Source organism: Dermacentor variabilis, chromosome 9, assembly GCF_050947875.1.
Source record: "Dermacentor variabilis isolate Ectoservices chromosome 9, ASM5094787v1, whole genome shotgun sequence".
Lineage (NCBI taxonomy): Eukaryota > Metazoa > Arthropoda > Arachnida > Ixodida > Ixodidae > Dermacentor > Dermacentor variabilis.
Genome location: NC_134576.1, coordinates 138,054,422 through 138,080,596, shown reverse-complemented (window position 1 = coordinate 138,080,596; position 26,175 = coordinate 138,054,422). Strand labels below are relative to the sequence as shown.

The following is a 26,175-nucleotide window of genomic DNA, read 5'->3' as shown; positions in this document are numbered from 1 at the left end:
GAATGAGATCCCTGCTTTGGCATCGCCTGTTTCGGGCACAATGACTGGAATGCGAGGATGATCCCTAGGCGGTCGCATCGCCGCAGTCGCGCCTGGAAACACCTGGCGATGAGTGTTGCGGCGACGACGATCGGGCCAAAATGTCTGCCGCCCCGCCGCAGTCGCGCCGGCAAAACCACGTGTCGCAGGCGAAACGCAACAATATGTACGATAAACGCCTTGCAGCTCAGTGACAGCAATGCAGTGTTCCTGCCTTTGACAGTGGACGATGCATGTGTGGTACGTGCGCAAAACGGTGATGTGGAAGGATTAGAAAGAAGCTTATGCTGCGAGTAACCAAGAGACGACCCCTCCTCACCGCAGATGTATTATCTGTGCGCCGGAAGGGCGCGAGAAGGAGATTCTTGTTGATGGGAAGGAAAAGTTGGGGTGTAGTGCAGGGCGCGAAGAAGTGAAGCTTGGCGGGTATGGTGCAAGAGTGAATAAGGCGCGACAGTAGAACGTACGCGTGCGAGCACATCAAACGCTCGATGGTCGCACGTAGGCCCAGTCAACGCGCTAGCCGCACGCATGCGCGCGTACTATTCGGATACCACACAATACCATACAACTTCCTTTCCGTGAAGCTTCACTTACGGTGACAACAATATATGTCACGCCGCAGTCAGTGCCTTTAAACGCGTAGCGACGCTCTCTTCTGCTGGCCTTCTCATCGGCGCGCTGTGGCTCGTCACGTCTCCGTGGTGCGCGGCCACCCGAAACTTGTTCAGTAAAGCAAGACGATTCCTCAAGCCGCGACCAGCATACGTGTTTGCTCTCAAAAACTGCAGATGGGCTAGCCATAGGTTGATGTGTCGTGACGTCCGTAAAGTGTGCTGCCGGTCATCGCCTCTGCATTCTCGCAGTGCAGTGAGAATGCACAGATTCATTTGCACAAAAGCCGGCAAACGTAGCGGAGGACCGATCCTCACACTCTGATTGCTTACTGCTTGCAACTGCTTGCAATAACTGCTCGCAACGCTAGAGCACAATACTCGGACGAGATAACGCGGACAACGTCGTCGCGACGGTATGCACCGCGATTGAATGCGTCGGTCGGATCAATACGGCGAGCGCGCTTCCGCGCATCCCGGCGTAGTTTTTCGCCGACCGTGATGACGATTGATGGGGTTTTGTGGCGCAATGGCCACGGAAGGCAAAAGAGCGCCAGGCAGCGATATGGTGTATTCGATGTAGTGGTCAATGTCAGGTCGTACATGCAACGCGGCTGCATAGATTGCTGAAAGCATTCGCCGTAAAATGCGTAAAATATACGTTTAAATAAAGTCGGGACAGTGATGTATGGGGCCAATACTGATATGTTGGACGGAAAATAAAAGATATGCCATGAAAAGATGATACACTAAAATATGTGAGCTATCAGAAACTCTGCTGCCTCATCAGGGCCCTTCTAAAGTAAGGGCCTGGAGGCGTGCGCTGTACCAAACGCTACACTTCCGCAACAGCGGCTTCTCAAGAGAGGCAGCGCTACGGATTCTTGGGGATGATAAAGCGTAACAAGGGAACTTCACTCAAAAAAATCTCATACTGTTTTCTTGTTGAACAGTGCTTCCTTACCAAGAAACATTGCTGGATGCAGAGGGAAATGTTATCTGTAAGCCAGAGGCAAGTGGTTTCTTTCTTCCATTCAGCGTATGTTTCTTGGCATTTCACTAAGACGTTGATGTCGGTCAACCCTCCACTACATTACGTGTGCTATTCATCAGCCGTTTTAAGAGGACATCGACCTTTCGGGATTTTGTTGCCGATGGCCGAATGCCTAACTTTGGTTTAATTAGGCGAAGCTTATTAGACGTTTCAACATCCCAGAGGTGTTGCCAATAGCTTTTCAGTTTTCTCCGCAGCAAATATTTCAAATCTATTGCCGCGACAGCTACAAGAGCGTTGCGAGTTCTCGTTAGTGTGAATGCAGCTGGTTTATCGGCAAGCCCATAACATCCCTGAATGCCTCTGTGGTCAGCAACCCAGCATATCAGGATACGTTGTTCAGCCGCACAGCTATATATATAGGGCACAGAAGCGAACAAAGTTAGAGTACTACAGTATTTCTGTGCTTTTGTAGAGATATTAAAGCCTTGACTACGCTTAATGAGTCTGCAAATATAATTACATTCTGTAAATTTATTTACATAATGCGCTTTGCAGCCGACAATAACGCACAGGCCTCAGCCGTAAATATGCTGGTTGGTGCGTGTAGGACGTCTGATTCCAAAAATGATGGTCCAGCTGCGGCGTAGGACACACCCACATGTGACTTTGATGTATCTGTGTAAAATTCCGTGCACGAGTACTTTGCTTGCAGTCCTAGAAAGTGCACTTGAACGTGTTCGTGTGGAGCGTGCTTCGAGGCTTCTACAAATGACGTGTCACATTCTACAATCTCCCAGTGCCACGACGGTGACGTCCTTGTGGTGTAAATGCATTAGGGACTTTGTTTTGAGTTAATCCTTTTTCGGACTGTAGTTTGTAGACAGCGAGAAAAACGTTAACGAGCGCCAGCGAGATGTGCGCAGCTTACATGCTGACTGCACATTCATATTTTTCACGACACTCTCCCGTCCTCCGCCACGCACCCGCCCACGCACACACACGTTCCGCTCGTTAAATAAAAAAAGCACATATTAGAAGCCAATTACATTTTCCTTGACTCACTGTACATCCGACTGCTGCTTCATGCTTGCGTCGAAGCATTTCCGGTGCACGCGTACGCGGCTGCATGCGAAGGTCGTGTGACGCAGGCCCGCCTGTGCATTGGAGCGGCGGGCACATGTTGCGAATACGTCACTTCCTTTGCAGCGCTCAAGACCAAGGACGCAAACGTAACGCATCGTGTTCCCTTCTGTGCGTCACTGCTCTCGAGCACCGCATGTGAGCCGTTTGTCACCGACTAACCCGAGACGGTGAAGGCACTTCAAAAGAAACGCCTGTAGCTGCACTGTAAACACTTGCTGATTTGGACGCTGCACGACGTCAAATTGAAGAACGACCTGTTAGCTGAAACAGCTGAAACGGACGCCAGGGCTCAAGATGTTCGCTTCCTAGTATCTCTCGCTTTCGGAAGGTATTTTTGCAGCCGAAAAATAAAACACGTTAAATTCACAGTAATTCGCAATTCGCACTGCCGCTGAGTGCAGCCGCTGGAAAGTATGGCTGTCCACACATAGCACTGCTAATAGCAGTGGCGAAGCGGATAAATTGCTTCCAGTTCGAGGTTCCTTCTCTCCCCTAGAAAGGTCTATAGGGTATTTATTTATTCTTTTATTTTTTATTTATTTAAGATTCTCTCAATGACATTACGGCGCTACATTGAGTGGGAGTAAATAGCATGTTCAAAATGGCAGTCTTGAATGAAGTATAATCATGCGGGAAGGTGATGCATTTCAGATGACGTCTGCGTTATGAAAGAATGATAGCGCAGGGTGGTCTGGCAGAATGGCAGTTGAGCTTTTAAGCGAGCGCAAACACGAGATGAAACGTAGCAAGGTCGAAAAACAAGGTGCGCTTCAGCTCAAAGGTGGTAAAGAAGCCTTTATGAAAAAGACATAAAGCGGCTAGTTTTCGTCTGTTAGGAAATATAGAGAGATCAAGAGAAGATTTTGATGCAGTAAGACTTGGCGTTACGAGAATAGCTGCCAACAGTGAACCGAGCTGAACGATTCTGGATGGTTTCGAGTGCGGACACGTGTTAAGGTGGGGGGGAGGATCCTAGACTGAAAAAGCGCACTCGATTTCTGGTCTGATTAACGTTTTAAAAAAGAAGCAGCTGCAGGGAAAGAGGCGCTAGAGAAGAATTCCGAAGAACAATACCGAGAATGCAGTTGGCACTGTTAATCACGTTGTTAATAAGCGTATTCCATGACAAATTGTTATCGATGTAGACACCAAGATACTCATTTGAACAGACAGAGGACAACTGAAAATTTGTGATCGAATAAACATGGGTAGCACCGTGAGTAGTCTTCCGGGAGATCCTCATTATTTTGCATTAGTGTCATTAAAACAGAGATTAGGCTGCCATGACATATGAGAACAAAGACTGTCATTAGGATTCAAGCAAAGCGGTGATTGAGGGATCGCGACTCGAGGTGACCAAGAGTGACCGGACAATGGGAGCAACCCGCACTCGATGTCTCGGCAAGGATCGAAACGTTGGTTGCAGGGTCAGGCTTCCTTTGTTCGCGGACTACTACTCGGAGCCAGAGGGTAGATCATTATACAGATGAGTGTCGAGTAGTGTTGCCAAAGATTCCAGACAGCTGTGTGAGCTTAGCGTAGATTTCAAGCTCAATCTTTCGCGCAAGCTCGGTAAATAATTAAGGTTAGAGGAAGACCAAGCAGTGCTCAAGTCACTGCGCAGCAATAATGGAGCGCTGTTGAAGGGTGGGTATTGTACTAGCAAATGTCTACGCGTTCCGCTACAGGTTCCACAAGTTGGGCAGCGAAAGGCCCGACACTTGTGCTAGCCGGCATAGAGACTATCTGACACATTTGCGGGTCTAACAAACGGTAAAGTAGAGCCTACACACTACTACAGAGCAGTTGCAAGAGATCAAACTGCTGAAATTGCTCGCTTTAAACGACTATGCGGTCGTTACAACAAGGGAGGTGGGAGCAGAAAATGTTCAAGTAGTTGGACGAGAAGATAAATATGGCTGAAGACAACGAGTGACAGCGCTGGACAACGGGATGTGACTAAGACGGACGAAGCGCTGTTACTCGTAAGATACAGCGATTCGTCTGTCTCAGTCACGTCCCGTTGTACAGCGCTGTCACTCGTTTTCTTCAGACACGTAACAACCAGCTCAAGTTAGCAGGATACTGCAAATAAATATGGACGACGGCGGGCAGACACACGGGCCACCTTGAATGTGGGCGCGTTCTTTTTTACAGGCGCTTACGAGGTCATGGACCATTCCGTCGGGGAAGTGTTGGCGGCGCTGCAGTCCCGCGGCATGCTCGCCGACAGCCTGGTGGTGTTCACCAGCGACAACGGCGGCGGGCCGCTGGCCTCGCCGGCCGTCGAGTACCCCAACGCTGGCTCCAACTGGCCCCTCCGCGGGGTCAAGCAGGAAGTGTGGGAAGGGGGCGTGCGGACGCCGGCGGTGCTGTGGTCCGGACGCCTCAGCGAAAGCTTGCCCCGAGCCCCGTCGCAGCAAGTGGTGCACATCTCCGACTGGGCGCCCACGCTGTACGCAGCCGCAGGTTAGAACGACAGAAAGCTGAGCTGGTTGGTAAGGATTGATTATGCAAAAAAGAAGTGAGGCGTGCAGACAGGACACAACAGTAGAGAATTGGACGACATGAACGCCGGCGTTGGTGTTGCCCACTTCTCTACTCTTGTGTCCTGTCTGCACGCCTCACTTCTTTTTTGCATAATGCAACCGCAGGTATCGCGTATACAACGCACCAACTTGGCGAAATGGCATCGCCGTCGCCGTCACCGCGTACTGTGGAACATAGAGTTGCTATATTGACTCTGGAGGACAAGCTACCCATAGAGCCCATGCATTGAAATTGGGAACCGCAAGAGCGCCGCCATGTTGCTACGCGCTGAGGTTGCCAGCTCCTGAGACGCTTGCTAGACTTGGTGACAGTAGTCAGCTTTAATCTGTCAACGGTAGCAGCCCAGCAGCATGGCGTCTCGCTTGTAGGGTGGTCATGGTGTGGTGATGTTCCTCCATGGGTGATGTGGTGTGCGTGCAGCCGTGTGTTTGGGCTTTATAAGTTGGATCTTTATTAAGTGTTGCGGGATGGTGTGGGTGTGGTCGATGTTGGCCGTGCAGGTGGCAGTTATGCCACCGAAGGATGGTCCTGTTGAAGTTCCCGGCGGTATGCGGTTTTCAGCGGTCACGCCTGTTGCAGGAGTGTCACTCGACGAAGTAACGAGTGAGGAGCTCAAAGCTATTTAGAGCTCAAAACTGGCCGCCTTCTAGCGCACTAGAACACTCGCGTGGCACTGTTTATATTCAGCTGGTTGAAATCGAGTTCTAGGCACACATTCACCTGATTCGTTGGTCTGGTTCAACTCCGGCTTAGCGCGCTCGGAGGCGTTCCAACCGTTAACCTTTCAGAGCACGACCGATATTTGACGTAGAATAGATCACGTGGCTGCTCCGATGGATCTGGGAGCTGGGGAGTCCGGCTGGGACAAGCCCTCTCTGGCTTCCAGTCTCGGGAAGGCTCCGCATAGCTCAAAGCTGAGTCGGAACTCGGTAGAGAAGAGCCGAACGTACCATTACTTGTATAGCTCAAACTGCTCGCCCTTCCCCGCACCTTTTTCATATCGGCATCATTCTATGCCCTGTGGCATGCCTCAGTTCGAATAGCAGAGAAACGCGGTCCTTGCAAAGAAAACTGCATCGGCACTGGGCAGGACTCACCTTAGCGGCCAAGTGCCTTCATCTGCCTACCCATGCTCGCTAACATCCTCTTGTCTTTGCTTACAAGGTGGCAATCCTAAAGTCCTTGGTGACGTGGACGGCAGGAACCTGTGGGATGTGCTTTCCAGCGGCAGAGGCAAGGGACGCGAAGAGGTGCTCCTGGAAATAGAAGGCAAGCTAGGAATGGCAGCCCTCATCTCCGGCAGGTATACAATGCTCATGTTTTACTCTTCGACAGGTACAGACAAAATGGAAAGACCTTGGAAAGTAGCTTACTGGTTTCCTGTCTAACGGCGTTACCACCGACTTCTATTGCGCACTCCTTAATGATGCCCATGAGATTGTCGTTCATTCCTTCAACACTAAGGTCCTCTTCCTGAGTTAAAGCCGAATACCTGTTCTGTAGCTTGATCCGGAATTCCTCTAGTTTCCCTCTTACCGCTAACTCATTGATTGGCTTCTTGTGTACCAGTTTCTTCCGTTCCCTCCTCAAGTCTAGGTTAATTCGAGTTCTTACCATCCTATGGTCACTGCAGCGTACCTTGCCGAGCACGTCTACATCTTGTATGATGCCAGGGTTCGCGCAGAGTATGAAGTCTATTTCATTTCTAGTCTCACCATTTTGGCTCCTCCACGTCCACTTTCGACTAACCCGCTTGCGGAAAAAGGTATTCATTATCCGCATATTATTCTGTTCTGCAAACTCTACTAATAACTCTCCTCTGCTATTCCTAGAGCCTATGCCATATTACCCCACTGACTTGTCTCCAGCCTGCTTCTTGCCTACCCTGGCATTGAAGTCGCCCATCAGTATAGTGTATTTTGTTTTGACTTTACCCATCGCCGATTCCACGTCTTCATAAAAGCTTTCGACTTCCTGGTCATCATGACTGCATGTAGGGGCATACACTTGTACCACCTTCAATTTGTACCTCTTATTAAGTTTCACAACAAGACCTGTCACCCTCTCGTTAACGCTATAATATTCCTGTATGTTACCAGCTATTTCCTTATTGATCAGGAATCCGACTCCTAGTTCTCGTCTCTCCGCTAAGCCCCGGTAGCACAGTACGTGCCCGCTTTTTAGCACTGTATATGCTGCTTTTGTCCTCCTAACCTCACTGAGCCCTATTATATCCCATTTACTACCCTCTAATTCCTCCAATAACACTGCTAGACTCGCCTCACTAGATAACGTTCTAACGTTAAACGTTGCCAGGTTCAGATTCCAATGGCGGCCTTGCCGTGTTATAGTTTGTTAACGAAACTTCCCCTCAAGTCTAAATATTGTAAGGCAGTTTGTCGTGTGCGTATCATGGCCACGCATGCTTATATCGCCTTTCCGTTTCTCTACCACGGTTGCGCTTTAAAACCACGGCGCTGCAAGTTTGCTTCAGAGACTTTCCTTTCCTTCCCTCTTCTCCGACCTTAAACTGGCTCTCTGAACTACTACACGCAGAGCCAAAGCAACAGCGCGCGCTTTAGATCCTATAGATGAGATGAATATTTACAATTATTATTAGGGTTATAATTATATTCGAGTGCTGATTGCCGTGTTATAGTTTGTTAACGAAGGTTCCCCTCAAGTCTAAATATTGTAAGGCAGTTTGTCGTGTGCGTATCATGGACACGCATGCTTATATCGCCTTCCGTTTCCCTACCACGGTTGCGCTTTAAGACCACGGCGCTGCAATATTGCTTTCCTCTCCTTGCTTCTTCTCCGCCCTTAAACTGGCTCTCTTAACTACTACACCCAGAGACAAAGCAACAGCGCGCGCTTTAGATCCTATAGATGAGATGAATATTTACAATTATTATTAGGGTTATAATTATATACGAGTGCTGATTGCGGTGTTATAGTTTGTTAACGAAGCTTCCCATCAAGTCTAAATATTGTAAGGCACTTTGTCGTGTGCGTATCATGGACACGCATGCTTATATCGCCTTCCGTTTCCCTACCATGGTTGCGCTTTAAAACCACGGCGCTGCAATATTGCTTTCCTCTCCTTCCTTCTTCTCCGCCCATAAACTGGTTCTCTTAACTACTACACGCAGAGACAAAGCAACAGCGCGCGCATGCGATCCCATAGATGAGATGAATACATATATATAGAAAAGTATCAGTCATAGCTCTCGTAGTATAGCCTTCTGAGCCGTTTCCTTCTTTTTTCTTTTCTTTTTTTTCTTTGAAAGAAGTCCTATTAGGGTTATTATAATTACACGAAGGTATTTCGCCCTCGCCAGCAGCTGTACTTGCGATAGCTATTCCGGCGGCTAGCTTCCCACGCTATGAGTGCCGCCCTCGCACCTGTTTAAGCTTTTTCCTAGACGCTAGAGCTATACAATGTCCGCGCAACCTTGAGCGATCGGAAAGCGCGTTTTCCACTCTTGGCCGGCGGAGAGGGGAGGCTTCGTTCCGGCCGCGAAGCTCTCCACATCTCAGTAAGGTGCCTGGTGGTGGTCTCGTGCTGACGATGCCCTCTCGGTGAGCGCATATTTCCCCCCTCATCTTTTAAGAGATTCAATACATGCAAGCATTTGTCTCGCAAACCAGATTTATTTCAAGGGAATTTTCCACGTCTCAATAATTTCTCTCGTCGTATTCGAGTGCTGATTGCCGTGTTATAGTTTGTTAACGAAGCTTCCCCTCAAGTCTAAATATTTTAAGGTAGTTTTCCTAGTCTCTAAAGCCGCTCGAGTTCACGCTGCTCCTCTGGCGGCCATTTTTCCAAGAAATTATGCCTTCCAACCACTCAAAATCGACTGTCGCGGACAACATCAGTCCCTTTCCACATAAGTATGAGGCTCGGAGCAGGAGCTATGGCGCTTGAAAGTAACCGTTGGCTTGACGAACCAACCGACTGAGCTACCTTTCCGGGCAACATTGAAGGATCACGAGTTCAAATCACATGTTATGTTCCTTTTTCCCCCTTTTTTTCTTTCTTTTTAATGTCTTTTCCTTCATTTTATCACTGTACGGAAACCCTCCTAAAAAAATTATATATCCTCAATTATGTGTGGCCACACATGTGCAGGTCATAAATACCAGGTTCTCTAGCCGAGTGCCATCCATGCGGTATAACCGAGCTCAGATTGGTCCACCTTGACTGATCAAATAGGGCACCACTGTAGGTTAAATGAGGCGTACAACTCCTGCCGTGGTTCAAACCCGGTGCCGCGCAATTCTCCACCGAAAATACAAAATACAAAAAAAACCGTGTGTTGAGAAAATTGCACGAACAGGCCTGGAGTGCGGCCTGACCCCGGTAACCAGAACCGGTAACGCACTCTCTCACCAGAGCAGGATTGGCCACCCTGGTGCAGTACTTGGCCACAACCTCCTATATGAATACAACAATCGAACCCCGGCCCTCAGTCCCCAGCAGCCGCGATGCAACTGACCACGGCGGCGGTCAGATCTGTGACGCTGCAGAGGGTGCTAAGAATACCTGGCTCCGGACAGGCCGCCGGACAGATGTATGTGTTAAGAGACAAAGCCGGCAATATCATTACAAATATGGATGAGAGATTTCAAGTGGCTGAGGAGTTCTATAGGGATTTATGCAGTACCAGTGGCACCCACGACTATAATAGAAGAGAAAATAGTCTAGAGGAATTCGAAATCCCACAGGTAACGTCGGAAGAAGTAAAGAAAGCCTTGAGAGCTATGCAAAGGGGGAAGGCAGCTGGGGAGGATCAGGTAACAGCAGATTTGTTGAAGGATGGTGGGCACATTGTTCTAGAGAAACTGGCCATCCTGTATACGCAATGCCTCATGACTTCGAGTGTACCGATATCTTGGAAAAACGCTAACATAATCCTAATCCATAAGAAAGGGGACTCCAAAGACTTGAAAAATTAGAGACCGACCAGCTTATTGTCCGTCGCCTACAAAGTATTTACAAAGGTAATTGCAAATGTAATCAGGAACACCTTAGACTTCTGTCAAGCAAAGGACCAGGCAGGATTCCGTAAGGGCTAGTCAACAATAGACCATATTCACACTATCAATCAGGTGATAGAGAAATGTGCGGAATATAACCAACCTTTATATATAGCTTTCATTGATTACGAGAAAGCGTTTGATTCAGTCGGAACCTCAGCAGTCATGGAGGCATTGCGGAATCAGGGTGTAGACGAGCCGTATGTAAAAATACTCAGAGATATCTATAGCGGCTCCACAGCCACCGTAGTCCTCCATAAAGAAAGCAACAAAATCCCAATAACGAAAGGCGTCAGGCAGGGAGATACGATCTCTCCAATGCTATTCACAGCGTGTTTACAGGAGGTATTCAGAGACCTGGATTGGGGAGAATTGGGGATAAGAGTTAATGGAGAATACCTTAGTAACTTGCGATTCGCTGATGATATTGCCTTGCTTAGTAACTCAGGGGACCAACTGCAATGCATGCTCACTGACATGGAGAGACAAAGCAGAAGGGCGGGTCTAAAAATTAATCTGCAGAAAACTAAAGTAATGCTTAACAGTCTCGGAAGAGCACAGCAGTTTACGATAGGTTGTGAGGCACTGGAAGTGGTCAGGGAATACATCTACTTAGGACAGGTAGTGACTGCGGATCCGGATCATGAGACTGAAATAATCAGAATAAGAATGGCTGGGGTGCGTTTGGCAGGCATTCTCAGATCATGAACAGCAGGTTGCCATTATCCCTCAAGAGAAAAGTTTATAACCAGCTGTGTCTTACCAGTACTCACGTATGGGATAGACACCTGGAGGCTTACGAAAAGGTTTCTACTTAAATTGAGGACGACGCAACAAGCTATGGAAAGAAGAATGATAGGTGTAACGTTAGGGGATAAGAAAAGAGCAGATTGGGTGAGGGAACAAACGCGAGTTAATGATATCTTAGTTGAAATCAAGAAAAAGAAATGGGGGGGGGGCATGGGCAGGACACGTCATGAGGAGGAAGGATAACCGATGGTCATTAAGAGTTGCAGAATGGATTCCAAGGGAAGGGAAGCTTAGCAGAGGGCGGCAGAAAGTTAGGTGGGCGGATGAGATTAAGAAGTGTGCAGGGAAAACATGGGCACAATTAGTACACGACCGGGGTAATTGGAGAAGTATGGGAGAGGCCTTTGCCCTGCAGTGGGCGTAACCAGGCTGATGATGATGATGATGATGATGATGATGATGATGATGATGATGATGATGATGAGCGTAGGTTATTCGGCTAATGATGAAAGAGTGGACAAGCCCAAGTAGGTTCGCCTCCTTCATACCCGCGTTTTTGTTTGCTATCCTCTTCAGAAGCCTGCAAGTTTGGTTGGTCATGGCTTCTAGTCTGTTTATCGTTTTGGTGTTTCTCCCATTTTCTTGTATCCACATACCCAGAATCCTGATCTTGTCCACCCTTGGGATTGGGGTGTTGTTGATGAGGAGCTGGATATTGACCTGCTGCTTGCTCATGGTTAGCATCACTGATTTTTCCGGCGAGCATTTTAGCCCTATGGGTCCCAGATAGCTTTACGTTTCCCAGGTTGCCCTTTGCAGGGTGTCTTCTATTTGGCCATCGCTCCCGCCTCTGTTGAACCAAAGGGTGAGGTCGTCGGCGTAGAGAGTGTGGCAGAGGCCCTCTAGCTTTCTGAGTTTTTCAGGCAGCCCGATCATTGCAATGTTAAAAAGGTTAGGGGATAGCACCGATCAGTTCGGTGTTCCCTTGTTGCCTAATTTAATGTTTTCTCTTATTGTGCCCCCGATTTCTATGTTCACCGTTCGGTCCGTGAGGAATCTTTTGATATAGTTGTATAACATGCTTCCTACATTTAGGTGATGGAGGTGTGACAAGATCGCTTGGTCTTTGACGTTGTCAAACGCGTTGCTGACGGCCAGTCCCACTATGACTCTCAAGTCGCTAGTCTTCCTTTCCAATACTTGTTCTTCGAGTTGTAGCATGACGTCCTTGGTGGATAGTTGTTGTCCGAATCCAACCATGCTGTCTGGGTAGAGTTCCTTACTTTCCAAGTATCCGTTGAGCCTTTTCTGTATGAAGTGCTCCATGAGCTTGCCTACACTGGAGGTTAAGGATATTGAGCTAAATTCTCTAGTTTGAGTTCTTTCCTTGGTTTGGGGATGAGGACTAGAATTGCTTTCTTCCAATCCCTGGGTATCTCCCCCCGCTGCCAACATCTTTGCGTGAATGCCGTTAGTTGTTGGAGGGAGTTGTCATCGAGGTCTCTAAGCCTCTTGTTGTTGACCCCATCTGGGCCAGCCGGGCTTTTTCCACTGAGCTTGTTTAAGGCAACTTGGACCTCTCTTATGGTCATTGGTTGGTCTAGCTCCTCGTTGTTTTCACCGCTATAGTCAGGGAATTTTTCCATGTTTCTTTCCCCTATGTACCTCTCTTTTATATGGTTGATTATATCCTCCTCTTACCCCTGGAAATTGTGTGTTAGTCTGCATTTTTCTCCTGGTCTCAGTTTTGGTGTTGTCTGGGTCCAGGAGGTGTCTCAATAGTGTCCAGGTGGTGACGGAGCTTAATTCCTCGTCTAGTCTATCGCAGACGTCGTTCCAGTGTTGTCTGTTTAGTGTTTAGGCATGGCTCTCAATTTCCTTGTTGAGAGCTGCTATTTTCCTTCTCTGGTTACGGTTGTTCCTTTTTTTGGGCGAGCTCGGTTTCTGCGTTTTTTTTCTTTTGCCACAGTTGTCTCATGTGGCTATCAACCCAGTCTTGTTCCTCATCTAATTTTATTTCCTCCTCAGCCTCTTTGCTCGCCTGCTTGATGCCATTGGTCCATTCAGCTATGTCGGCCATACGTACAAGTCATACGTCATCGCCATAATTTTATTATGCAGATTTTACGCACTTTAGAGCGTATATCTTTAAGGCCCCTTTACAGCCACGTCACAAAACCTTCATAGTAATCATTATTACACTGCAAACTCATTACCACAGACATGGCGCTCTTTGGCCATACTTGGCCCTTGCGCCATTAAACATGAAACACTCACTCGCCGCAACTCCCTCCGTTGTCGCGGAAGGATTGCCAATCGATCTGTTTGAGTGTTTACCTCTCATGTTTGATTTTGACCCCGCTTTGGACAACAATCTCTATGATTATGTGATCACTGCGTAGGTTCTCTCTCGTGTTGTGCCATGTAGCCTCAACGTCCGCTCCGATCATGGCCAGGTCGGGGGTGGTGTCGTATGACACGCTGTTCCCCTGCCTGGCCGGTGCGAGTGGATCATTGAGGAGTGTTAAATTGCACTGTATCATGGCATCCCATAATTCCCTCCCCTTTATCTGGGAGTGGTTGTATCCCCATGCCTCGTGTAGCGCCTTAAAATCCCCTACTATTACTAGACGCTACTGCCCTTGTGCCAGTGCTTGCGCTTTGGTAGAGCTCCCTAATGCCACAGCCTTTCCTTAGTTTAGGAGAGCTGTAGACGTTCAGGACTAGCAGGCTGCGTTCTTTCCTCCTCTGCGACATAATCTCCGTTAACACACAGTCAATCTGCGTGCATCCTACCTCATGCTGCATGACGGTGATATTTATCTTCACCAGGGTAGCAGTGTGAGTGTTTGGTGACCGGCCTGGGTACGTTCTGTATCCGCTCTATTTCACGTTTTTCCACACTCTTGCAGCGCGATGATGTCGCGACCATCGCGTCTCGCAAGGTAGGCTTGGAGAACGTTTCTTTATTTGTGAAGCCCCTATAGTTCCAATGCCATATTGCGTTTGCCCTAGTGTTGAGTCTGGCCATGATTCAGCCACAGGAGGATTTGCTTTTGCTGTTCTGCCAGTTCGTCCATTCTAGTTCCCATTGGGGTGACTAGTTGGCTGAGCTGGGCTGAGAGTTGGTCTACCCTCTCCGCGTTACGCTGGGTAGCTATGGCTACCTGTTGTACTACCTCTTTCAGTTGCTGCATCTCTACCTCAAGTTTGTCTACCCTGCCCTCGGCCTTCTCAAGGCCCGAATCGATCTTTTTAACTCGCTTTTTCTTTTGGCGGTGCAGCCGCCTCTGGCTCGGTTTCGGACGACTTATCGTCCATGGCCTCCTGATACGCTTCCGGTTGTCTGAGTTGAGCTTTGAGCTCACTGTTCTCCCTTTGCAGCTCGATAACGTGATTACAGAGCTCCTGCATCTGAGCATGTGTTTGCTCCTGGTAAAACTTCCATTGCTCCTGTTGCTGTTTCAGCATTTCGTGCTGTTGTTTGATTTGCTCTTTGAGCTCCCTCACTATGTCTGAGTCATGGGAATTCCCCGCTTCCCAGCCAACCTTTTTGGTGGGTGGTGCCCCTTGCTTCTTGGGTGGGGTGGTGGCGGCCTGCTGCGGTAGCCTCGGGAAAGATGTGCACAGGAGTCGCTCCTTGCTCGTGGCCCGCGTCTTGCTCTCGTCCCACCTGTTGCAATGTTCTGAAAGTTTCTTCTCCTCCTCCTCCTGTTGCTTGACCTTCTCCCATTGTCGTTTCTTAACGATGTAGGTGGTTCTGAAAATCTCCTTGCAGGTTTCAGTTTCAGTTTCAGTTTATTATTCTTAAAATAATAAACCGAGAAGACGAGATACAGTAAGGCTCGTACAGGCATTAGTGATTAGTCGACTCATGTAACCAAATCCTTAGCAGGGAGAAGGAAAGGCAGGCCAACACGATAATTCGAACCGCTTTCAAGGTGGCTCTGGACTTGCCTAAATCTACCTCCACGGAGCGCATGCTAGCTTCGGGAGTACGCAATACTTCCTACGAACTCAGGCAAGCCATTCTCATGTGACAGAGCCTCGGCGTCCCAAAAATTGGAAGAGCAATGTTGGCTCGACTCAATATCCAAGCATACCCCATTTACCTCGCCGAACAGGCCGTACCTCTCCCTCGTTCGGTGAGATACGAAATTACAGTAGCTCGAATTCCCAAGAACATACATCCCGAGTGCAACAAAGAAAGGCGCAAAGCATGCGCACAGCATATTCAATCGTTGTACTCTAATGACCATAATGTACCATACGCGCTACACGGATGCAGCTGCGTATGCAGAGGTGTCCGGGCAGCGTTACCAAAGGAGATACGCCCTGGCAGTCGGGAACGCGACCTGCCAGAGGCAAACAACCACGTCGGCCAGGGCGGGATCCCCCACCTCGGCCCTCAATGTTAGCCCTGGAGATCACCTTCGCTCACGCGTAGGGTTCGCAAAGGGACTCGTTCGTGATCACTGCGCCCCGCGGGAGACATGCCGCATGTTTCTCAAGGGGCACATGACTGCTGCTAGCCTCGCGAAAATCCCAAAATTGTTCAACCACCGTCGTCACCTACTCTGGTGCCAGGGATATACGGGGGTACAAAAGAACAAACAGGCTAATGTGTTAGCTCAATAGTCTACTAACAGAGCGATGTCGCCCTCTTCTAACCCTAAACCCCCACACTATCCCTCACAAAACCTCACCAAATTAAACGCCTAAGATATCTTTGGTCATCAACGTGGAGTCCGCAGGAAATACCCGCGGCCTCACCTACAAGTTAGTGGGGAAGAGGCTGGCGCAAAATACAGAATGGGGTATTCATCGATCTAAAAATGCTAAACGCCATGTATCCCACTCGCTATAGGGCCGAACTGCCGTTGTTTCGGTGGCACACCCAGCCTAATACATGTAACCTGGGAGCGCACTAAGCACCCTCATAGGCGAAATAGCAATAACACGATGGAGCAGTCGGAGGCCCAGCTCGACCGGTCTGGCTTCGCAGCATAAAAATACCTTAATTAGCCAAGTCGAACCGGCGATAGAGGCCGGTGGCACCCTGGACTGGGGGACACCGACCACCTCTCGTTAGAATGTTTTCTGGCACATAAAGTTTGTATATATATATATATAGTCATATCATAAGAAGCCAACAAACACTGACACCAAGGACAACACAGGGGAAATTACTTGTGCTTTATAAAGTAAATAAAGAAACGATAAATTAATGGAAATTCAGTGGATGAAAATACAACTTGCCGCAGGTGGGAACCGAACCCACAGCATTCGCATTTTGCGTGCGATGTTCTACCGATTGAGCTACCGCGGCGCTGTTTCCCCATCCACTTTTTTGGGTATTTATGTGTCCTAGTAGAACCCTTCGGTTCCCACCTGCGGCAAGTTGTTTTTTCATCCACTTGAATTTCCATTAGTTTATCGTTTCTTTATTTCATTTATTACGCACAAGTAATTTCCCCTGTGTTGTCCTTGGTGTCAGTGTTTGTTGGCTTCTTATGATATGACTAATAAAAATCGGGCCCCTCGGTTAACCCTCTTTCCTTTCATTTATATATATATATATATATATATATATATATATATATATATATATATATATATATATATATATATATATATATATATATGTTGTATTGGCTTCGAAACTCGCCAGAGCGTAGTCGAGCTGACGGCAAGCACCAGAACTATGTGGTCAAAGGTAACTAAAGGTGGAAATATCGGATAAAGGGTTGCAACTTCACTGAAATAAAATCATACCATAATATATTATAGTTATCAGACACCAAATCAATATATAAAAGCGGGCCTGCTTAAGCCAAACGAGGACTAGACAACAGTATCCGGCAGCTGGAGGCGTGAGAGAACAGTGAAGCAAGACTGACAACATCCCCCTCAGGTTTACATACAGTAAACGTCAAAAAGTTATTCTGTCACAGCTTTGCATCCATTCAAGGATAACATCTGTTCATGCAAATTATTAAAAAGACTTGAGTGTAATATTCGAGACAACACCGTCCCGTATACCATGGTGCGTATACGAGGAACAAAAGAACGCTGACGTAGACGGAGCTCTCATTCAGGCACATAAGCAAGGCAAAATTCTTCTGTCCCGACGCCCGCATGTACCTCAGCATAGTTGTTTCCTTAAAACATTAATCCACATTCGCCAGCTTCAAGTACAAAAATACACTCACGTCGTGTACCCTTGCTTCTCTGCTTGTGTGAAATGCTTGGGCGAAAATTAACGCTTGCGTGAAATTCCCTTCTGTGCTCAGGTACAAGCTAATCAGCCGACCCAGCGGACCAAATGACCCGCAGCTCGACGTCCAAGTGGCACCGCCGCCAGGGCAACCACCGCAGGACCTCGACCTGGACGCCCTCGTGACGTCATCGGCAGCCTGGCAGGCGCTGCAGAACGCCTCCATCGACGCCGGCGGGCGAGGCCAGTCTTCGCCGAGACCCAACTGGCGCCAAGAGGCAACGCTCAACTGCAGCGGCAACGGCGCCTCGGCGAACAACGAAAGCGCGCAGAGCAACTTCGATCCGTACAACACGGTCTTCGTGTTTGACCTCGTCAGCGACCCGTGCGAGCGTAACAACCTCGCGTCGTCCAATACTGAGGTACGAAATCGCGCCCTACCTATCTAGGCATGCATATCTTCTCATCTACTAAGACCACGCGGCACGCTAGATCTAGCGCTCTTATTTAATTTGCTTTAAGGTGATTACTGGTCATTACACTCTAGACAATTGCTTCCAAACAACTTGCGCACTCTTGCGCGGATTTCTAATCACGCATGCTGCGGCTTACTACTTCTATGTAAAAAAGTGTCGCAGCTTCACCCGAAAGCCAAAGCATCGATTGCGATAGTAAATTAGTAGACAGCTATACGAAGTATGAATAGTAGTTTTATCGGTCGTATAAATTTGCGAGCATTCGCTCATTAACTAAGTTAACAAGCATGGTGCAATGCGCACACAAGCAAACATGAACACATTTCACTCGACGACCGCGCACGCTGGCTCTCAAAACGCTGCAGTGAGAAAGCGCGGAAGTGAGCGAATTGAGCTTTGTGCCGTCTCTCGCTTCAAAGCGAACTTAGCGGCAAGAACACAGTGCCCACGAAGCTATTACCACTCCGTGCTCTCTGTCCCCATCGCAGATTGCTTTCAAGGTAGGGCCGAAGTATAGAACGCCCCCCTACCTCCCCTCCCTCTGGTGCATGCCCGCGCGATAGAAGACGGCCCGCTTCCTCCCCGCTTTCCTTTCTAGCGCGCGCGAGATTGAGCCATCATCGTAGGCTTTCACGAACATACAGCATGTTTTCTCTCGCACATACAGCATACGGCGCGCGGCAACGATGTTATTGCCCTTGGATTTCATAGGAAGCATAACCGCGACGGCGACGTCAGAAATCCATCTTAAGTGTCCATATAATTGCTACTGCAATAACTAATATTAAATGCCTAATAGTGAGCCAGATCGCGTTGCGCCATGTTGTGTAGGAGAGGGCATACTTAGCGGAATGTTCATAACTGCTGTCTACGGAAAAGGTTTCAAATACAGGTGGTAGTCCATGAGAACAGACTCCGCGCGTAGAAAAATGAGGCAGAAATAGTACAAAGCACTTGTCTGCAGGTTCGTCCAATTTCTCCCGGTACATACCGCATGCGTCATCCCCATGTTTTCTCGGCATAAGTTGCCGCAGCAGAAGACTGTCTGTCTCCACTCAGGACCATTCAACGTGTTCGCCGTCAGTTCACCGTCACACCATGGCACACCTTGTTGCTGATGATGATAATAATAGCCTAAAGCTATGCACGTACGGCTAACGTCCTTAGTTGTGACTGTCGCGTCATGTCGGGTGTATTGAATTCGCCTGCACCACCTGATCCAGTTCACAAGATGCTGCACCCTGCCATTCGTTCCGGCAGCACAGCAATAGCGTCTTCTGTATCAGGCTGTTCGTTTCAGAAGCTACAGGAAGGGTGCAAGTCAGGTACACGATGTTTCTGTGTCCCTCCTTGCTAACGGCACCGACTTGCTGCAGACGTGCAGGTGCGAAGTACAAGTGCCGCAAACGACTCAGCACCTCAAACTGACCAGATAAGGAGCGCAAAACAAAACGCCTGCACCACGCCTGCATCTCGGCATTCGTTACGGGTATCGCGTCGTGTCTGCAGCACTGAAATTGAGCTGCACAATTTCTCCCCTTCTTCTGCCTCGCCGTGAACTGGTTCACAGTGATGCAAGGTGAACCGAACGAACATGTCGTTTTCCTTTTCTTCTTTCCAGCCGCCGCAGTCTAGACTGGTCCCAATGCTTTCCTTTGAATATGCCTCTACACCATATTTTTCGTCACCATCTTATGCATCCGGCTTTTTTCCCCTTTTTTTTATGTGATATAGATAAGTGTTGAAATACCGCGCGAGGCTAACGTCATGATCACGTGTTATGCGTTTTTGTGGCTTGCGCAAACACAAGCGCAAAAACACGCGAGCGCGCATTCATTTATGAAGCCACCTGTCTCAAACCTCTACAGTTCCCGGGAAAACACGGGGAATGCGGGAGATGGAAATTCAAGACGATGAGCAAAACGTGAACAAGGTGAATGCAGGAGCCAACGTTTCGACAAGTGGACTTGTCTTCTTCAAGGCGACGTACGCTTTCCTCGTCACAGTATATATAGGTGGTGTTCTTCTAAAGGGGAGAGGGTATGAGGCGGGAAGGTGCGTGAACGAGGGAAGGTGTGTTAGCGTGTCGAATTGAGAGTAAAGGAACGCTGTGCGCAAGGTCAAAGCCGCCCCCCCCCCCACCCCGGTCTGTCAACGCACGCGTGTTAGCCGGCGTGTCTAGGGCGTCTGAGCCAAGAAATCAAACTAAGTGTTGTTGCCTATAGCTTGAAGTTTAGCATAGCGAATAGATTCTAAAGCTCCCTTTGAAACGTTTATGTCTATTGGTTGCAATGTCTTGAACTTATGGATAAGGTATGATTCTCTGTATTTTCTTTCTCGTTCAGAACGGAAATTTGACTGTAAGATGTAGATTTTAAGTTCATCAAAGTTTTGACCTGGTTTGTTGAAATGCTCGCCGACGGGTTTGGGAAGGTTTTAAGCTGTGTCCGCGCGATGTCCGTTTAATCTGACGTTCATTGATTGTCCTGTTTCACCGATATATTGTTTCTTGTAGAAGGAACATTCAAGCATATAAATCACATCCGAACTTGTACAAGTGAAGCTAGATCTGACTTCATGTGTATAACTATTTGCGGTGCTCTTAATTTTAATGTCACTTTGAAGGTGCCGGCAGGTTTTGCACCTAAGGCGACAACATGCTTTTATTACGGGGGAATGCTGTTGCCTGACATTTGCGTGCACTAACATGTCTTTAATGTTCCTGTTTCGGCGATAGGTAACCCTAGGTACATACGGGAACGCTTTTCGCAGACGCTCGTTACTTGATAATATTGGGTGGTATTTTCTTAGGATGTTGTTTATGTAACATAAACATGTTGGATGTTCGATGTAACATAAACATGGAGGTTGTTTATGTCGTTGTGGTGTGAACCACAACGTCGTTGTGGTGGGAACCTCTCCTCTTGTCCTGTGTGTTTTTTGACGGTTTTTTTCCTTGAAGTATGTACCAACTGGCCCAGATTGCAACCCTTCTGCAAGACAAGTTCATTTGTCGAAACGTTGGCTCCTGCATTCACCTTGTTCACGTTTTGCTCAAACCTCTAGAGTGTACTATATGCGTCCGATATGTACAACCACGCGTTTGGATTGGTTTGTGTCATCTTCTATAAATCATCTAGCGCTTTCTTTTTACGTAATCACGCGCAACAAGGCGGCATAGGGCGCCAAAGTGTTTGCGAGGAGATTTCGGAGGCAACAACCGCCATTCTTGGTATCCATGTTAGATGGCGGCAGAATGCCAAATTCCTAGCGCCATTTAGTAGGCATGTTGGAGCAAATATTCGCGACAAAATGATGCCTGTGTCTGCTACAACAAAAATGAGGAGACGTTTCAGCACAATGCAATAGAATATCAAGAAATATCACCTAGCCTAGACCGTGGGGAACGTCCACCTTCCACAAGCGTTGGCGTACAATCTTGTTCGGAGGTAAGAGCAAAAATAGCCCAAGATACGGGACAACGAAAAAACTGTCTCCTCCCTTTATTGCTTTTCTTTCGGTACCTTGTCGCGTTTCTTGGACTGTTTTTGTTCTTAGCATCAGCTTAGCTAGCCTAACAGCGAGCTCTCCTGATAAATGCGTTAGCTGGTCAGCGGTCGAGTCAAGCAAGATATGATAGAATAGTGGGGGGAAAAGGCCGTAAATAATGGAAGTAGGGGTTGGTAACTTTAGAGTATACAGTGGTACGGGGACTTCATTGAAGAGAAAGAGAATATGCGAGTAGATAGGCAAAATGCTAGAGTACAATATATGCAGCTAAAGCTGGTCACCTTAACCAGGCTGGGCTATTCTGTATCGCTGCTTCGCTATAAAACATCATCGTAATTAGCAGCAGCAGCAGACTTCCCCAAGGCGCGTATCCAAGTCATGCTCGCGGATGCGCACCTGAAGGGTTGAACTCGGGGCCAGTTGGTACATACTTGAACGAAAAAACCAGTCAAAAACACAAAGGACAAGACGAGAGAGAGAGAGAGAGAGAGAGAGAGAGAGAGAGAGATGATGCAGTTACGCATGCTCTGCTGGCCTTGCTGGGACTACACCGATTCTAATAAACGTCAGTTGATAGTCCAGTCGTTGTGGTGTGAACCTCTCCTCTTGTCCTTTGTGTTTTTGACTGGTTTTTTCGTTCAAGTGCGCACCTGAAGCGGCGATCGATGGGCACGTACGTCAGCGATACCGTGCAAAAGAGACAAACTTGCCATCTGTAGCACCAAAGGCCTTAGGAATATATAGCACACCTGACACAGGACAAAGGAGCGACATGAAACACAGGCACAACACTAAAAGCGTGTGTGTATGCGCGTGTTGCGCCTATGGCCTACAGTATGAAGTACCAACAAGCCCAACCGGCAACTTTATTATGTAGCAATTTCATGCGAAGAAGCTTTGCAATTCCATTTTTTTCTCTTTGTAGCTTCGTCATAGGCTCCTGGAGAAGCTGGACGCATACCGGAGAGCCATTTCACCGCGACCGAGCGACTACGAAACCGACGAGCGTGGCTACCCGGAGCATCACCGCTGCCTCTGGTCGCCCTGGATACGCGTAAAGCCGGCGCCGTACCAGAACTGCTCCTGCTGAAAAGGCTGCCGATGAACTGACCGCTGAAAACAGCGCCAATTAACACGCCAAAACGCCAGTATTTTGGCGTTCTTTTCACACACGATTTATCCTGGTCCAAACATATTAAGTAACCTGTTCTAAAGCTCTAGCACGTCTAGGCTACCTAAAGCGCTCTCTGCGCTCAACCCCCAATGAAACAAAATTGCTCACTTATAAAACCTGAGTGTGGCCCATCTTGCATTATAAGTGTGCTATTTGGAATCCATACCTGAAATCCGACATAAAAAACTCGTATCCGTCCAAAAAGAAAGCTATTTGATTTATATACCGGTGTTACGACAAGGACTTCTCCCCCTCTTCTAACGTTCCCTGCTTGAACCTATCTTAGCTATAGTGACGTAATGTAGAAAGTCTTAAACTGTTTTGCACCACTGTTAACTCTGAACGTCGCTCATCCTTGGAATAGATTAAGTTTGCTAAAGCGTCAAACACACGGAATTATCACCCACTAAATATAACACCCCTGTACGCCCGCATTGACAAATTCAAATACAGTTTTTTTTTTCCCGATCCATTGAATTGTGGAACCAGCTTCCCCCTAACATACGAAAGCTGACACCTGATAATTTTGTTACTGCAATCACTGATTGATGCCCGCGATTCCTAGGACCATGCATTATATACCATGTTTATATGAATATATGTATCTATTGAGACAATATTTTTTCTTTTTCATATTTTTCACTAGTGGTTTCCTGTGCGCCTTGTACCTTTGATTGTGTACCCCCTATTGCTGTGTGTGTGGCATCCTCAATTTTGTACCCCCCTCCTGCGATAATCCTTTTAGGGTTACAGTATGTATAAATAAATAAAATACAGAAGGCCGGATATATTCACACTAACCGTCTTTTCTCCTCACGGAGCTCAAGTATATATGCGCGCTTAGGGTAACGACGTCCATTTCCCCTTTCCCCAGTGCAGGTTAGCAAACCAGAATCTTATCGGGTTAACCTCCCTGCCTTTGCCATCCCGTTTACTTCTCTCTCATTCTCTCTCTCTTTCACGAATAGACGAGTAGGCCACCCTCATTGCATGTGGCGTGCTCACGATGACTGCATTCAGCTGCTGCTCGGGTAAAAAATGTACTTCGGGACAGAGACGTCAACATTCGCTGAGCGATTGTTGCCGCCCGAGGTGGTAGATTATCCTAGTACAATTACAGTCGTGCCGGTACTGCGAACAGAGCTTTAATAAGCGAGATATGACGGAAAAGAGATTGATAGGCGCTGACGCCCCTTCGAATTTCCTGCACTAGACGTACGTGGCGTCCGATATAACTAGTGCTGTTCGGTCACGAGTGGTCAAGTGCAACTTTCCTTCCGTCGACAAAGACAAATAAACAAGGAAAAAATAAGCCTTTTCACAGGCGCGGCTGGTGGCCAATTGTACGCAGAAAGACATGCCCTGCGAGCACGGGGGATAATTTGGCGCCACGTTCGTCTGAAGTCGCTGAAATGCAGTCCTACTTCCGTGGTGACAAGGTCCTTCGCGGCAAACAAGAAAGTGGCGGCTTTTGCATATACTCTATCATCGACGTTACAGCGGAGGCCGATTTTTCGCACGACAAAAATTTTAGGTGGCGTCGTGCGTATTTATATTTAAACCGATAGTTAGAACACTGAACACATACATAGGTGTTTAGCTGGGGGTGACGATATTATCAATACGCATTGGAGCCAGTTAAATTTTGTCTTGAGGAAGGTTGGCCTCCGACCGAAACGTCGACGAATAACCAGTTTTTTTAGGAGCATATACTGTCTGTTAATTTTTACGGCAACCGACATTCCTGCTCGTTCTCTCTCTCTCTCTCTCATTATATATATATATATATATATACATATATATATCTGTGCGTGCGTGCGTGCGCGCACACCCACGCATGCACGCGCGCACACGGGTGTTCGGGTGTTTCTATGAAGCGAGCCAATATGCACGTAGCACACATTGAAAAAGGAAAGATATATTTACGGACGTTTGGGCTGTGGCACTGCCTTCGTGAGAATAAGCAGTTTGGCTACACCGCAGCCGCTATTATGGGCCTACGTGTCGAGCTATGACAGTACTATATAAAGCAGTTAATGATGTGTTACAAAAGACATCACATGTTAAAAGGCGCGTCATGTACACCACAAGTCACGCTTTAGCACAATAACTTTTTGCGGTCTTTTGTTACACATGATTAACTGCTTTAGATAGCATTCACTTTAACACGTGAGCACATAAAAGCGTATTTTTCCCTTTTCGATGTGACCTGCGTAGACGCAAGCACGCACGCACGCACGCACGCACGCACACACACACACACACACACACACACACACACACACACACACACATATATATATATATATATATATATATATATATATATATATATATATATATATATATATATATATATATATAGTCGCCCTCAATTGCTTACAATCCATCTCGTGTGTACATAAATTGTGCATAATATCCAATATTCTTTCAGCTTGTTCACAAAGGGTCCTACCAAGATGTTCGAGCGAAGCGCCAGGAGACTTTAGATGCTCCTGTAGCGAGGCTCCACCAGATGAAAGTAACGACCACAAAATTACCGGCTTCTCACAGCCTGCAGAAATCATTTACCAGATACTAGACAGAAATGGGGGCTCCGTAACAAATGGTGTCGGATTCAAGCGTTTTGTTGAGTTATTAAAGCCCGAGCTCAACCCGTCATCTCCAAGAACAGTTTCGCGGAAACTCGTAAACATGGCAATAAAAGGTGCACTGCCGCGTCTTAATGAAGAACTCTCTAATGCCCCACGTAACAGTCTACATTTCATTGTCGACATCTGATAGAAGTCTGTCATGCAGTAGCCTGTCATGGGCATCAGGGTGCAGTATGTGAAAAACTGGAAACTCCCCATGTACCATGTATCTCTTCGGCACACTGAAGGCGGTCATACTGGGCAGAATATTAGAGAAACTTTTGTTGCTGACTTGCGGTCAAGCGGCGTGAAGGAGCCGCAGGTTGGCACCGTAGTGTGTGATAATGCTGCATACATGGCGAAGGCGTTCAACGTGACCGAAGATTTAGGTGAAGAATGGCTGAACAGGGTTCCGGACGACAAGGCTGTGGGGACAGCTTTGAAGAAGAGCTGCCTGAACGGGCCTGTGAGGAGATTACTTCCATGGCATCCTTCCACAGAGTGAGATGTGCCGCGCACACACTTCAGCTTGCCGTCAATGCAGCGCTGCGCAAAGGCGAAGGGGCAAAGGAGCTTCTGGCGCCCATTAATGCCGCAGGCACTCCTTTAGGCGCTCTTTTTACTGGATTGAGCTTCTGAGGGTGCTTTAAAATTTTGATCCCCCCTGCCGGAACAAGATGGAATTCTCTGGTCGCGGCACTCAAGCGCCTGACGGAGGCAGCATATTGGAACTTAAAAATTATTGTGTAATTCCCGGTTCGTTAAACTTGTCACCATAGCGAACTTCCATAGGGCCGCGATCACAATTATCGTTATCTCCAATCGCGGCCACCAGAGTTAACGTTTAAAGCGTTGGCGTTGATCACGGCCAACGGTTTTAGGAATTTTATTCCAGCGAAATGTGCTGTACTTTTGCTGTGGAAAACTTAATATGCTTAGCAAGTCCGTTGGGATCATTTATTCGTCTCCGGCGTCATTGTCAGTAGAGGAGAAACTCGTAGGCGAACATGAGGGGGGGGGGGGGGGGGGGCA

At 47.8% G+C, this 26,175-nt stretch overlaps 1 protein-coding gene and 1 non-coding gene across 4 annotated transcripts in view; one reads left to right on the top strand and one right to left on the bottom strand.

Moving 5' to 3' along the window:
• LOC142557671 (arylsulfatase B-like) overlaps positions 1–23,127 on the top strand; it is a 55,881-nt gene extending 32,754 nt beyond the window's left edge. For all 3 annotated transcript variants that reach the window (XM_075669686.1, XM_075669685.1, XM_075669683.1), the window contains 4 exons: positions 4,951–5,262; positions 6,508–6,646; positions 17,427–17,772; positions 22,262–23,127. In XM_075669686.1, coding sequence (XP_075525801.1) covers positions 4,951–5,262; positions 6,508–6,646; positions 17,427–17,772; positions 22,262–22,426 — 962 coding nt within the window. In that variant the 3' untranslated portion in view covers positions 22,427–23,127. The remainder of the gene's footprint in view (positions 1–4,950; positions 5,263–6,507; positions 6,647–17,426; positions 17,773–22,261) is intronic.
• TRNAL-CAA (transfer RNA leucine (anticodon CAA)) lies at positions 16,390–16,462 on the bottom strand. The gene has a single exon. It is a non-coding gene; the product is annotated as a tRNA-Leu (tRNA).
• Positions 23,128–26,175: the final 3,048 nt, after the last annotated feature.